At 47.0% G+C, this 15,245-nt stretch overlaps 1 protein-coding gene across 1 annotated transcript in view; it reads left to right on the top strand.

Annotated features, from left to right (window-relative positions):
* Positions 1-15,245, top strand: part of MED27 (mediator complex subunit 27) — a 249,788-nt gene that overhangs the window by 220,429 nt on the left and 14,114 nt on the right. Inside the window, exons 5-6 of the mRNA XM_073555964.1 lie at positions 8,865-8,972; positions 12,687-12,728. Coding sequence (XP_073412065.1) covers positions 8,865-8,972; positions 12,687-12,728 — 150 coding nt within the window. The remainder of the gene's footprint in view (positions 1-8,864; positions 8,973-12,686; positions 12,729-15,245) is intronic.

Genomic DNA, 15,245 nt, shown 5'->3' with positions numbered 1-15,245 from the left:
ATAGATGGTGAGTGGGGCGGTAGTGAGCTTGTGTGATCACCACTACAATAGATGGTGAGTGGGGCAGTAGTGAGCTTGTGTGACCACCACTACAATAGAAGGTGAGTGTAGCAGTAGTGAGCATGTGCAACCATCACTACTATAGACTGTGAGTGGAGCGGTAGTGAGCTTGTGTGACCACTACTACAATAGATGGTGAGTGGGGCAGTAGTGAGCATATGCGACCACTACTACTATAGCTGGTGAGTGGAGTGGTAGTGAGCGTGTGCAACTATCACTACTATAGACTGTAAGTGGAGCGGTAGTGAGCTTGTGTGACCATCACTACAATAGATGGTGAGTGGGGCGGTAGTGAGCGTGTGACCACCACTACTATATATGGTGAGTGGAGCGGTAGTGAGCATGTGCAACATCACTACTATAGACTGAGTGGAGCGGTAGTGAGCGTGTGTGACCACCACTACAATAGATGGTGAGTGGGGCAGTAGTGAGTGTGTGACCACCACAGCTATAGATGGTGTATGGAGCGCTAGTGAGCGTGTGCAACCATCACTACTATAGACTGTGAGTGGAGCGGTAGTGAGCGTATGCAACCATCACTACTATAGATGGTAATTGGAGCAGTACTGAGAGTATGCAGCAACCACTACTATAGACCATGAGTGGAGCGGTAGTGAGCGTGTGCAACCATCACTACTTTAGACTGTGAGTGGAGCGATAGTGAACGTGTGCGACTACCACTGCTACAAACGATGAGTGGGGCAGTAGTGAGCGAGTACAGCTACCGCTCCTATAGACTGAGGCTCACTACAGCTCTATACACATGGAACTTGGAGACCCCCGCCCCATTCCCTTGATCAGTAGGGGTTCCAGGTGCCATTGTTTCCTTATTAATAGGGATTTGGAGCTTTCCCCTAAGGATCGCCAACGCTTGAAATTCATCGCTTTGTAGTAAAACAATATAATGAGTGCAGTGTAGTCCTACAAGGGCGATCCCCCCGGTATTGTGAGCGCTTCCTAATATTTTGCTGGCATCAAGTTAGCAGCGCTTCCCCAACTGGTTAACCCATAACATACTGCAGAGAAAAGACTTAGATGTCATGGAGGACAGGAGGGGCATTTAGTGTTTTAGGAAAAATACAGACTTTTAAAGGGGTCTTCCCATAAACAACATTAATCTCTTGTACAGGAGTGATGAAACATGTATGTGCACTGGGGTCGGGAAAAGCTGCTGAGAATCCCAGCAATACTGAGAGAAGGTGCCCAGTGTCCCTATGTGAATGGGGCACTACTGAGCGAGTGTGGCCACCACGCCTATAGACTGTGAGTGGAGCGGTAGTGAACGTGTGCGACCCTCACTGCTATAGATGATTGGAGCAGTAGTGCGTGTGTATGACCAACACTACTATAGATGGTGAGTGGGATGGTACTGAGCGTGTGCGACCACCACTACTATAGATTGAGTGGAGCGGTAGTGAGTTTGTGAGACCACCGCTCCTATAGATCATGAGTGGGGTGGTAGTGAGTGTGTGCGACCACCACTCCTATAGATACATGGTGAGCTGATGTTACTGAGCTTGTGCGACCACCACTGCTATAGACCATGAGTGGAGTGGTAGTGAGCCTGTGTGACCCCCAATACAATAGACCATGAGTGGGAGCGATAGTGAGCGTGTGCGACCACCACTCCTATAGACGAGTGGGCAGTACTGAGAGTGTGCAACAACCACTACTATAGACCATGAGTAGAGCGGTATTGAGCATGTTCGACCACCACTACTATAGATGGTGAGTGGAGCGGTAGTGAGCGTGTGCAACCATCACTACTATAGACTGTGGGTGGAGCGGTAGTGAGCTTGTGTGGCCACCACTACAATAGATGGCGAGTGGGGCGATAGTGAGCGTGCAACCATCACTTCTTTGGACTGTGAGTGGAGCGGTAGTGAGCGTGTGCGACCACCACTCATATAGACGGCAAGTGGGAAGTACTGATGAGAGTATGCAACAACCATTACTATAGACCATGAGTGGAGCGGTAGTGACCGTGTGTGACCACTACTGCTATAGTCCATGACTGGAGTGATAGTGAGCGTGTGCAACCATCACTTCTATAGACTGTAAGTGGAGCGGTAGTGAGCTTGTGTGACCACCACTACAATAGTTGGTGAGTGGGGCGGTAGTGAGCTTGTGTGACCACTACTACAATAGATGGTGAGTGGAGCGGTAGCGAGCATGTGCAACCATCACTACTATAGACTGTGAGTGGAGCGGTAGTGAGCTTGTGTGACCACTACTACAATAGATGGTGAGTGGAGCGGTAGTGAGCTTGTGTGACCACCACTGCAATAGAAGGTGAGTGTAGCAGTAGTGAGCATGTGCAACCATTACTACTAATAGACTGTGAGTGGAGCGGTAGTGAGTTTGTGTGACCACCACTACAATAGATGGTGAGTGGAGCGGTAGTGAGCATATGCGACCACTACGATAGATGGTTTTTGGAGTGGTTAGTGAGCGTTTGCAACTATCACTACTATAGACTGTAAGTGGAGCGGTAATGAGCTTGTGTGACCACCACTACAATAGATGGTGAGTGGGGCAGTAATGAGCTTGTGTGACCACCATTACAATAGATGGTGAGTGGGGCGGTAGTGAGCTTGTGTGACCACCACTACAATAGATGGTGAGTGGGGAGGTAGTGAGCTTGTGTGATCACCACTACAATAGATGATGAGTGGGGCGCTAGTGAGCTTGTGTGACCACCACTACAATAGATGGTGAGTGGAGCGGTAGTGAGCTTGTGTGACCACCACTACAATAGATGGCCACCACTACAATAGATGGTGAGTGGGGCGGTAGTGAGCTTGTGTGATCACCACTACAATAGATGGTGAGTGGAGCGGTAGTGAGCTTGTGTGACCACCACTACAATAGATGGTGAGTGGAGCGGTAGTGAGCTTGTGTGACCACCACTACAATAGATGGCCACCACTACAATAGATGGTGAGTGGGGCGGTAGTGAGCTTGTGTGATCACCACTACAATAGATGGTGAGTGGAGCGGTAGTGAGCTTGTGTGACCACCACTACAATAGATGGCCACCACTACAATAGATGGTGAGTGGGGCGGTAGTGAGCTTGTGTGATCACCACTACAATAGATGGTGAGTGGAGCGGTAGTGAGCTTGTGTGACCACCACTACAATAGATGGTGAGTGGGGCGGTAGTGAGCTTGTGTGACCACCACTACAATAGATGGTGAGTGGGGCGGTAGTGAGCTTGTGTGATCACCACTACAATAGATGGTGAGTGGGGCAGTAGTGAGCTTGTGTGACCACCACTACAATAGAAGGTGAGTGTAGCAGTAGTGAGCATGTGCAACCATCACTACTATAGACTGTGAGTGGAGCGGTAGTGAGCTTGTGTGACCACTACTACAATAGATGGTGAGTGGGGCAGTAGTGAGCATATGCGACCACTACTACTATAGATGGTGAGTGGAGTGGTAGTGAGCGTGTGCAACTATCACTACTATAGACTGTAAGTGGAGCGGTAGTGAGCTTGTGTGACCATCACTACAATAGATGGTGAGTGGGGCGGTAGTGAGCGTGTGACCACCACTACTATATATGGTGAGTGGAGCGGTAGTGAGCATGTGCAACATCACTACTATAGACTGAGTGGAGCGGTAGTGAGCGTGTGTGACCACCACTACAATAGATGGTGAGTGGGGCAGTAGTGAGTGTGTGACCACCACAGCTATAGATGGTGTATGGAGCGCTAGTGAGCGTGTGCAACCATCACTACTATAGACTGTGAGTGGAGCGGTAGTGAGCGTATGCAACCATCACTACTATAGATGGTAATTGGAGCAGTACTGAGAGTATGCAGCAACCACTACTATAGACCATGAGTGGAGCGGTAGTGAGCGTGTGCAACCATCACTACTTTAGACTGTGAGTGGAGCGATAGTGAGCGTGTGCGACTACCACTGCTACAAACGATGAGTGGGGCAGTAGTGAGTGAGTACAGCTACCACTCCTATAGACTGAGGCTCACTACAGCTCTATACACATGGAACTTGGAGACCCCCGCCCCATTCCCTTGATCAGTAGGGGTTCCAGGTGCCATTGTTTCCTTATTAATAGGGATTTGGAGCTTTCCCCTAAGGATCGCCAACGCTTGAAATTCATCGCTTTGTAGTAAAACAATATAATGAGTGCAGTGTAGTCCTACAAGGGCGATCCCCCCGGTATTGTGAGCGCTTCCTAATATTTTGCTGGCATCAAGTTAGCATCACTACTATAGACTGTGAGTGGAGCAGTAGTGAGCTTCTGTGACCACTACTACAATAGATGGTGAGTGGGGCAGTAGTGAGCATATGCGACCACTACTACTATAGATGGTGAGTGGAGTGGTAGTGAGCATGTGCAACTATCGCTACTATAGACTGTAAGTGGAGCGATAGTGAGCTTGTGTAACCATCACTACAATAGATGGTGAGTGGGGCGGTAGTGAGCGTGTGACCACCACTACTATATATGGTGAGTGGAGCGGTAGTGAGCATGTGCAACATCACTACTATAGACTGAGTGGAGCGGTAGTGAGCGTGTGTGACCACCACTACAATAGATGGTGAGTGGGGCAGTAGTGAGTGTGTGACCACCACAGCTATAGATGGTGTATGGAGCGCTAGTGAGCGTGTGCAACCATCACTACTATAGACTGTGAGTGGAGCGGTAGTGAGCGTATGCAACCATCACTACTATAGATGGTAATTGGAGCAGTACTGAGAGTATGCAGCAACCACTACAATAGACCATGAGTGGAGCTGTAGCGAGCGTGTGCAACCATCACTACTTTAGACTGTGAGTGGAGCGATAGTGAGCGTGTGCGACTACCACTGCTACAAACGATGAGTGGGGCAGTAGTGAGCGAGTACAGCTACCACTCCTATAGACTGAGGCTCACTACAGCTCTATACACATGGAACTTGGAGACCCCCGCCCCATTCCCTTGATCAGTAGGGGTTCCAGGTGCCATACCCCCCAGCAATTATACTCTGAATGGATAATATATGTTGTTTTTGGGTACCACTATGTCGGCCAGTGGTCAGTAGCACTCCAGCTGTTGGGGAGCTATAACTCCCAGCATGCCCTGGCCTAGTAAGTGTCAGGGATGTGATTGGTGATAACCCTCTATTTGTCATCCAGTAATCCTAGTAATGAAATTTCTGCTGTCGGGGGAGTTCTTTAAATCACGTCATTTGCATGAATGTTATAAATCACCTAAACCTGCAGAATCAGCTAATTCCGAATCCTTATTAGAATCTCGTTCTTCCTCCTAATTCCTTGCACCGAACATCCCATCTCTGTCGGATAAAAGCAGATTTTGCAGCTGTTTTTATATTTTTTGAAAGCTGTTAATCTCACCAATACAATTAAAGCCTGAGAAAGTGCCAGCTCATAGTGCCAACACAGTAAGGGAGATTTATTAGAATACCAGCGACAGGGGAGCGTTCCCCCTTTTCTTGCAGTTGGTTTGACCCAACAATACAAGTGAATGAGTGGTGGAGCATTTAAATGGTCATGTTATAAAGGGCTGGGCACATGAACCAAGACTTTATCTTTTGAGGTTAAAGGTAGGGCTGAATGAATCAGCATCACCAGGGGGCTCTTATTGCTATATTCCCAGAAGCTGACTTCTGAAGTTCCTTGACCCACAAGGATTGGAGGGATGCGGCACAAATAATTGTTTGTTGACCCGCAGCTTGTACCAGGGCATCGGGCAGGAAATTGTGTGGGGATTTAGCTACATAACCGTGGGCGGAGGGACGGTTTGGAGGAATCTATATTTCATGTCCCCTGTTGTGAAAGGTTGGGAAAGTTTTTCTCCTCACACAGATCTCCTGTCGATCTGCCATTTCTTCCTGTCCGCTGCCAAAGCGGTGTCACACACCATTATCTGTCCTGACGTGGAGACGGACAAAGTCCCTGTGCCACCTTCATGGGGAATTAGAAGGAGGGATGGGTATTGTGGAGGGTACTGCCAGCAAACTTGTAAAATATTACCTTACCCTTGCTGCCAGCAGTCCTCATTCTAGTTGTGCCCCCCAATACCATGGTGCCTAAAGCTGCTAAACCGGCAGGTGAATTTTTTTTTTCGTTTACATTTTTTCAATTAAATTAATTTGCCATTTTCATCCAACATTTGGGATGCTAGTCAGTATCCTGTCGGACACAGAGGCTCAGGTTGCCGTTTGATCCCCATGCTTTACACTACAGCTCAATAGGAAGTCAGAATCTCAGTTGATACATTTTGGCAGCAGTGCTCCAGGAGCTTCTACAAATCTGAATTCACTACATTAGTATCCAGTGTAAATCTGCAGGTGCTATAGTGAGTCAGTGGGCACCTAGTGGTGCCAGTCACCTCTTCTTCTGGCAAGTGTGCATATAACTACCGTAAATGAATTCTTAATAGTTCTCCAGACCAGTTTAGCTGCACGGAGTGAGCCTTACTGCCTGCCATCTGAGCACGCACAGTGCCAGCGCTGTTCAGTGACCTGAAGCAGACCTTGCCCGTCTGCATTGGCACAGCAACACAGGCCACTCGGGCAGGCAGCATCACAAGTGGAAGAAACGCGTTGAAGTGCCAGGCTGCTCATTCCATCAGTCTTGTAGGATAAAAAGCCCTTCATCCCTGTGCCAGTCCCACAGACCTGGATGCGGCATATGTGTGTCTGTGCCATACAGCCATACTTCACCCGCTAATGAATCTGCCAGATGGATCCAAAATACTCAATGAATATGATGCTGAAGTTGGTTTCTTATTCGGCAATTTTTTCTTTTCTGTTTTTTATAGGTTTAACAAAAAAAAATCAGCATCACAATAATAACATAAAATGCAGCGAGGTGCCCTGATGTGAATACACCTAAAAACAGCTACAAAAATTATAAAACTGGCACAAAAATGGGCATCAAAGTGGGCACCGAAGAGCGTTAATGAAAGGGTTAAATTACTTTGGGCCACTGATTCCACACCACCATTACATACATAGTGATGCCCCACATCAAAACCATGTCTCTCCAGCCTGACCCAAATGGGTTCTGGGCATCAGAATTGGCATCAAAGTGGGCAAACAGCAGATTTTCACAGATTTGTATAAGTAACTGATGTTTTTAAGGGCCCATTTTATAATTTTTGGGGCTGTGTTTAAGTGTATTCACATCCTAAATATAATAAAACCCCTAATTCAATGGGGTATATCCCCTAAACAAGCAATTTTATCACAAAAATGGGTTCCTAAAAATAGGCAACACTCAAGGGATATTAATAAAAATACTTTTATTGAAATAGATTAAAAAACAAAAAGAAATGGTACTGAAAATACAAAAACCAGGGACATGATGCCATAGAGTACCAACAGTGCACAAAAAGCCTATACTGAACAACCAAGTTCACCAGCTGGAGGACTGATGAGATCCGCTGCGACAATGGCACAATTCAAATATAATGCATGAAAAAACTTTTTGCACATTATTTCGATAAGCTTCATAGCTATATTTTATTTTATCTTCAGGCTATGTGCACACGCTAGCGTTTTTAAACGCTCAGGAAAAGGATCCCCTTCCCAGAAATCGCGCGTCTTTTTCCGCGCGTTTTTTGCGCGATTTTTGACGCGTTTTTTGATACGCGATTTCTGGGATCATTGGCCGCTAAGCGATTCCTGAGCGGTTAAAAACGCATGCATTGGCACAGAAAGCCAAAAACGCATGCAAATTAATTTGATGCATCTTTTAAGCGTTTCTGCAGTGTCTGAGCCGGCTTAAACGCTGCGGAAACGCTTTAAAAAACGCATCGTGGGCACACAGCCTTAAGGTTTACAATAATGAGCACATAAGCACTTTTTCCATTGTATGGGCATTTGTTTACATCACCCCACATACGCAAATAGTTTTTTCATGCATTATATTTGAATTGTGCCATTGTCGCAGCGGATCTCATCAGTCCTCCAGCTGGTGAACTTGGTTGTTCAGTATAGGCTTTTTGTGCACTGTTGGTACTCTATGGCATCATGTCCCTGGTTTTTGTATTTTCAGTACCATTTCTTTTTACTTGTTCTTTTTTTATCTATTTCAATAAAATTATTTTTATTAATATCCCTTGAGTGTTGCCTATTTTTAGGAACCCATTTTTGTGATTAAACACCTCACTGCATCGAATGTTATTATTGTGATGCTGATTTTTTGTTGTTAAACCTATAAAACAGAAAAGAAAAAATTGCTGAATAAGAAACCAACTTCAACCCCGTTCAATTAATAGAAGAAAAACACCACTGACTGATGCAATCATATTCAGACATTTTATCTGCACCGACACATTGTAATGACAAATGATTTGATGTAGAGAACTCACAGAGGAATAAAAGATCTGTTTGCTGTCAGTAAATGGGCACATTATCAGCCACAGGCTGCAACTCTAAGCTTCTCTCTCACAGGTGAGGCTTTGTTACAGTTGCATCTAGTCTACACAATCCTTGTGATTCTAATATATTACTTTATATATTAACAGTACAAGTCTCACTCCTGTACTCATGGTTTGTCACAATGTATCAGTCCACAGAGGGTTCTCAGCAGCCTGTTCTGCCACTACAACTCCCAGCATTGGGGCTTGTTGGCAGTTGTAGTTTCTCACCAGCTGGAGTTCCCAGACTGAATGCAGATGCACCAAACACTTAGCTGTGAGTAGTGTTAGGTCAGGAAAAGATGTTCCCATTCCTTTACAGCAAGCAGAGGTCTTGGAAATGGTTACTGATTCAAATGCAGTATGAAGCCTTGTGAATCTTTCATCCCCTTTGTCTCTCTGTAGGTGACCCTGGGAAAAGTGCTGAAAGTGATCGTGGTGATGCGCAGCCTCTTCATCGACCGCACCATAGTGAAGGGCTACAACGAAAATGTGTACACGGACGACGGCAAGGTGAGGCCAATTGCCCTTCTTAAAGGGACGACATATTAGAGCACCACTCTCTAAGGAATGCTGCATATATCGTTCCCACATGTGCAGAGGGCATGATGTAAGATCTGTGCCAGGCCCCCGAACCATGTCCTGCTAGTTATGACCCTGCAGCCCTATTGTGTGAGGTCAGGGGCCCAGAGCCCCGAACACAACTACTATGCAATTGGGGTTTTCTTTTGAGACTTAAAGAACATATTCGCCACAGGTTCTTTTCACACAGGCCTGAAATGGTTGATAACAGAAAACAGTTGTATGGAGTTCAAATGGGCTGCAGGGCTAGTGTCCCTTTAAACTAAAGTAGAGTAGAAAATGGTAGAACGACTCGGCGTCCTGTCTGGCCCGGCCTCTCGCCAGTCTGCGGCATCGACAGTCGCTCGATCAGGAGGTTAGCGCAAGTCACAGCAGGCGCTACCTCATCGATGGGCTCGTGATTACTGACAGAGCTGCCAGCACCCTCCATGCCCCCCATCTCGCCACCCCTCGGTGCGCTGGTAATTGTCACATCGGGGTTACTCGGGGATATTTGTTCCCTAAATTTATTGACGAGCCGAAAGGGCAGACGGGAAGAGATGAATAAAACAAAAAAAATCGTTCCTGTCCGCTGGAACATTGGAACAGCTAATAAATTAATTTGGTTTTCACAGCCGACTGTGCTCGTATAATTGGCTTTTCGTGTTAACCCTTCGCGTGCCATCAATCTCCAATCTCCAAGGAGCCTGCAAATCACAAAGCGGCAGCCGTGTAACCGTGAGACCGTGAGACATCGTCTGCCCATCCCCAGGAAGGTGGCATCATTCACTCTGCTTGAGTAGAATGAGTTAAAGCACTGATTGGCGCAAAGCTTAACACATGCCATGCTGAAACGTCTGCCCTGGTCACCTGGCAGGGCATTGATATGGGAATCAGGTAGCCGGACTGATTACAGCTCAGACAATGCTCTCAGACCCAAAGGCCACATCCTAACGAGCAGAGGGTGCCGGAGGAGAGATCGTTAGCATGCAGATGTTTTACTGTCGCGGTGCTCATCTAAAATAAGGTCTGCCTCAACAAGGGCAGCTGTGTGTCGTATTTCCCCTGCTGTGATGCCCCGCCACGCTGCATACACAGGGGGATAGAGGTCCTCCACCATTGTGGATTCTGGGAAAAATCTGATTACTATTACTAGAGCAGTGTCTGAACTGTTCAATTCCTATGGTGTTTCAGAAGAGGTTGTCAGGTATATAACGAGTCCTGGCTTACAACAGAAAACGGCACAGGCCTTTGGCAATTGTAAAGCTTCATATCTCATATAGGTACAACTGAAGCCCCTAGATCAGTGCCGCCACATGGTGTCCTGTCACATGGCAGCAGCAGCCCCTAGATCACTGCCTCCACATGGTGACATTTCAGGTAGCAGCAGCAACCCCAAGATCAGTGCCGCCTCATGATATCATGTCAGGTCGCATGAGCATCCCCCAGATCAGTGCCGCCACATAGTGTCATGTCAAGTGGCACAAGCAGCCCCCAGATCAGTGCCGCCACATGGTGTCATGTCAAGTGGCATGAGCAGCCCCCAGATCAGTGCCGGCACATGGTGTTGTGTCAGGTAGCACGAGTAGCCCCCAGATCAGTGTCGTCACATGGTTTCATGTCAGGTGGCAGCAGCAGCCCCCAGATCAGTGCCGCCACATGGTGTCATTTCAGGTAGCAGCAGCCCCCAGATTAGTGCCGCTACATATTGTCATGTCAGGTGGCGGCAACTGCCCCCAGAGCAGTGCCGCCACATAGTGTCATGTCAGGTGGCAGCAGCAGCCCCCAGGCATGGTGTGTTGCCTCTGCCTTGTGCAGTTCTGTAAGGCTCCCCGGGACCCCGTCATCCATCTTGTTCTCTGTAGTGCCTATACCCCATCTATGTAGCACTTAGGGAGCTTAAGCGCCTGCACAGAGTCCTCTTGTCGAGCAGTGGCGTCCGTTCAGACAACGGTTTCATTAATTACCCCACGTCAGCGGCCGCTCACATCATCCGAACCTCGTCAAGTGAAAAGCACAAAGCTATCAAAGCTGAGCTTCAAAGATCACCAGAGCCGTCTCTGGGGTAATTTCTGATCCCTGCTTCCTTACCACTTCAAAGCCAAGCGGAGAACTTGTCTGGGAGGGGCCGGGGGTCCGCTCCGGCAGGGAGGGGGTGCAGTCTGATTTCTATAATAGGGGCTGGCACTGTCCCCGTTTGATATGAGAAGCGAGGAAGGTTTGCGATTCGTTTATCATCTTTGAAATCATCCTAGCGACCTTCAGAAAATGGCATCCGGGCCGTCGATGGATAGGAACGTGGTGTGCAAAGGGCCCGGGCGAGGAGTGTGAGGTTGTGTATGGGGGCAGTAATGGAAAATATTTATGGTGTAAATAGCGAAGAAAAGGCGATCGGGAATGTGCCTTCATCAGCCATGGCATTGTCACTGGTCAGGTAGTAGTCACACAGCTGAGTCTCTTCTACGATAGCGTCAATTGTGTGTTGTTTTTATCATTTTTTTAGTATGGTGCCCTTAAACTGATAGTCACAGAATCTGTGCACAGTGACTGTATAGTATCTGTGCAGCCATAGGGCGGTGTGTGTGTGTGAGTATATACAGCTCTGGCAAAAATTAAGAGACCACTGCACAGTTTTATAAAAATCAGCTTCTCTACATGTCTGACAGCCATTCCATTCCAGTGTCAGTTGAATTCCAACCAGAGTAGATCCCATTCTACTTAATGTGCTTCTGATTAGGTGATCACCTGAACCAAATCTTATTTAACAAAGGAAAGTATAAGAAACCCTGCTGTGGTGTTCACAATCCTCTTGCAATAGGACAAGCTGGATGGCAAAACAGGTGCTAGTGATATCCCGAAAGTAGTAGGAATGAAAAAAATTACTTTTAACCATGCCAAAGGAGTTGAAAAGAAAAGTCTTGAGTGAGGAAAAGAAGGGCTCAATTCTGGCTTTAGGCCTCCATCCTTAAAATTTCTAAGACGGCAGTCCATTACAACAAGGTCAAGCAGCAGACATTGGGGACAGCAAAGCTACAGGCCACTAATATCCCACTTCATCATCCTCAGAGCAACTGGACAACTACCCCTAATATCCCACATCATACTGTCAGAGCCACCGGTGGGTCTGGTGTCTGTACCTATACTAGCAGATGACATGGCTCCCCAAACCATCACTGATTGTGGAAACTTCACACTAGACCTCAAGCAGCTTGGTTTGTGGCCTCTCTGCTCTTCTTCCAGACTCTGGGACCTTAGATCTAGTGTGAAGTAGGGGTCCTTGAGCTCTTCACCACCGGCCATTCTTGCATTTCTCCATGATGGACGCTGAGGCCTCTTTTATACTTTGATTCTTCGAATACACATTCTTGAACTTTCCAAGGCTGTACCTTCATCCACTGGTGGTAATAATGAAGCGATCACTCCCATCCATATCGATCTCCAGTAGTTTCTTAATAATTAATGCACTTAGTAAATATGTAAATCTTTAATGCCCTAATTGCATTTTACAGTGGTCTGGTGGTCCAGAATACGACCCCAGTCCATCATTAGCCCAGGCCTGATTACTGGAAGTGTGCAGCCCATGAGGCCATATACTGCTATAACAATACAGCACTGCAGTGTGACAGATAATCCCTCATATTTCTCCTTTTTGTTTTCTTCTTTCAGCTGGATATATGGTCAAAGTCCAACTATCAAGTGTTCCAAAAGGTAAGATCAGTGAATGTGCCCTGACCCTTCACTGTATGTCAAAGTGGCTTATTTTACAGGTTTACAAACACGGTTGCTTTTTTTTTCTCCCAGAAACACTGCCTCTCCTGTTTACAGTCTGTCTCTGGTATTGTAGCTCAGGCCCAGAGACAACCAATGTACAGAAGCGGCCATGTTTTCGTTATCCTGTCCATCACTCTTCGACACATTGGCATCCCTTCAGTCCGTCATCTGATAATCCAGATTTTATTACTTCCTTCAGCATAGTGTGATGTTTCACAAGACTTGATCCTCTGTGTGCATTCTCAATGGTATTGGAGATCTCTACCACTCGAATTCCTCCTACCCCTGTGCTATAAGGGTGGTGTCCGCAGATCTGCCTTATTACACCTATTTATGAAGGGTCACAAGGAGGCGTGGTCCACAATCCAACACATCACCCGCAAGAAGGGTAAAAGCTCTGCCGTCACCCCCATCCCCGTCTTGCAGGACGCCGTCTGAAGTCTGGAAGATCTTGTATTGAAGATGAAATCATTCTCAGTCTGAACTTTACGACGCCTTGAGCTCATGAAACTCGTCTCTCAATCCCTGCCCCCTCTAAAAATGGAAACATCGCCCCATTTTGCTTTTGGCTTTATTTTATTCTTATCTGTGCATCAGCACGGCTCCTTCATCACTCTGCTTTTTAGGAATCTTGATGGATAATACTAGAGTGGCAAGTTGTGGTTGTGACTCCCCTAATGTCACACTCAGCCCCCTACAAACATGTGACTACTAAGCTCTGCCCCTTAAAGGGGCAGTGTTTATTTAAATATGGGGCATAGAAGGCTTTTTACCTGCAAGAATGGGGGTGGCTCAAATATTCCGATTGAGTATTCAATTGACAGAAGGTTCCTCCAATTAAAGGGGTTGTTTCACCAGAGGCGACCCATTTCAAAAAGTGATCACTGAGTTGGTCAAATTTCTTTCAATCATAGACTGTGGGAAGCCATGGCCGAGCCACACATTTCTTGATCTAGAGCTGCTTCAGCTGTCCCTTTTGTCACTGGGGATTCCAGGCGTCAATGGTAAATCCTGTTTTTGATCCCTTGTAGTTTGATGGGAAAAAAAGTAAACTTTGACTGCATGTCACAGGGCAATTACAGCAGCTCTCTATTTCTCTATTGTAAGGACCCTGCAAACAGTTCCCTATAGCTCAGCTTCTTGGAAGGAGGTCACAGAATAATTGTGATCATTACTATGAAGGCATAATTCCTCCCCGCCATCCTGGTCCACAGAAGGAGCTGCAATAATCTCTATCTTCCCTGAATAGGAGTGCGATATGGTTTCCGTGATTTAAATGCTAATTTGCAGCCCACCCTCCGGGGGGGATCATGAACTTCATGGCGGGGAGCAGAGTCCGGCCTTCACTCCTTCCCTTTGTGTCGTCCGTGCCTAAATCTGACTGGTATTGTCTGCCACAATAAACTGTCAATAAAAGGAGCGTCTGATTCCCTGAGGGGTCACGGCCGCAATGGACGATGAATAGGTCCCCTGTGGACCACAGATAGACTCAGTCCACTGTCGGGTGTTTTTTTTCTCCTAATGTGGCATTTAGACTTTTCTAGTCCAGCCGCTCTACCTCCCCAATTGTCTTTGGAGAATAGGATGTGTGCAGCCGCTCCTATGACAAAACTCCAGGTAACCGGCTCGGAGATGAATAGATGATGTAGACTAGTAAACACAGTGGCTTGCGGCATGCGGAGCTTCAAAAAGCAAGCCAAAAAAATGCCCATGAATGCACCGTCGGGAGGCCGGCCTGATTACTGCCGCCGCTTTGGATGTTAACTGTTTCGCTGATTTTCAGACCATGATTTGTGATATGGGACTTGGGAGGTGTCTGGTTCTCATTAGGGATAGCTGACAGTGATGATTTATGGAGGAAAAAGTGTGAAAATTAGATCACTGGAGTCTACAGTTGCCTCTCTAGTGCCACCTATTCGAGGTAGGTCTATCCATCTGTAGACTGTGGTCTGTACAGAGGTGGAAACTACCCTGAAACAGCTTCCTACAGGTGCGTGATGGTTTGATGCAGTGGTGTTGCAGGTCATAGACTAAAAGGGTGACTGCCTCCAGTGGTGAAACTACAGGTCCACTTGCTGAGCAATTTGTAAAGGGAGCGTCATGCTACATAACCACACTCATCAATCTGTAATGCCAGTCTGTATTGGTGACTGTTAGTGTGTTACTCACCTGTCCTGGCTCCATTGCCGGGCTTTGCTTTCTCCTTCCCTGGTCACATGTTAGCATAAGAACCTGGTGTGAACCTGTGAAGTCATTCTCCCTGGACTTTTCCAAGGCTAGCTCAGATGAGTAATCAGGTAGTAAGGCCAATGCTGCTACCAGGCGCGACCATCCTATCTGAGCCAGCTGTCAAACCCAGATCTACTTTCACTGGGCGCTGAAAAAAGTGTGTCTCCTGACACACACCACTGCTGTCCACTCACTCGGCTCTGCTACATTAAAAAGCACTCCCAT

This window comes from Dendrobates tinctorius, unplaced genomic scaffold, assembly GCF_039654945.1.
Source record: "Dendrobates tinctorius isolate UK_male_01 unplaced genomic scaffold, ASM3965494v1 ptg000231l, whole genome shotgun sequence".
Classification (NCBI taxonomy): Eukaryota; Metazoa; Chordata; class Amphibia; order Anura; family Dendrobatidae; genus Dendrobates; species Dendrobates tinctorius.
This window is presented reverse-complemented; position numbering and strand designations above follow the sequence as displayed.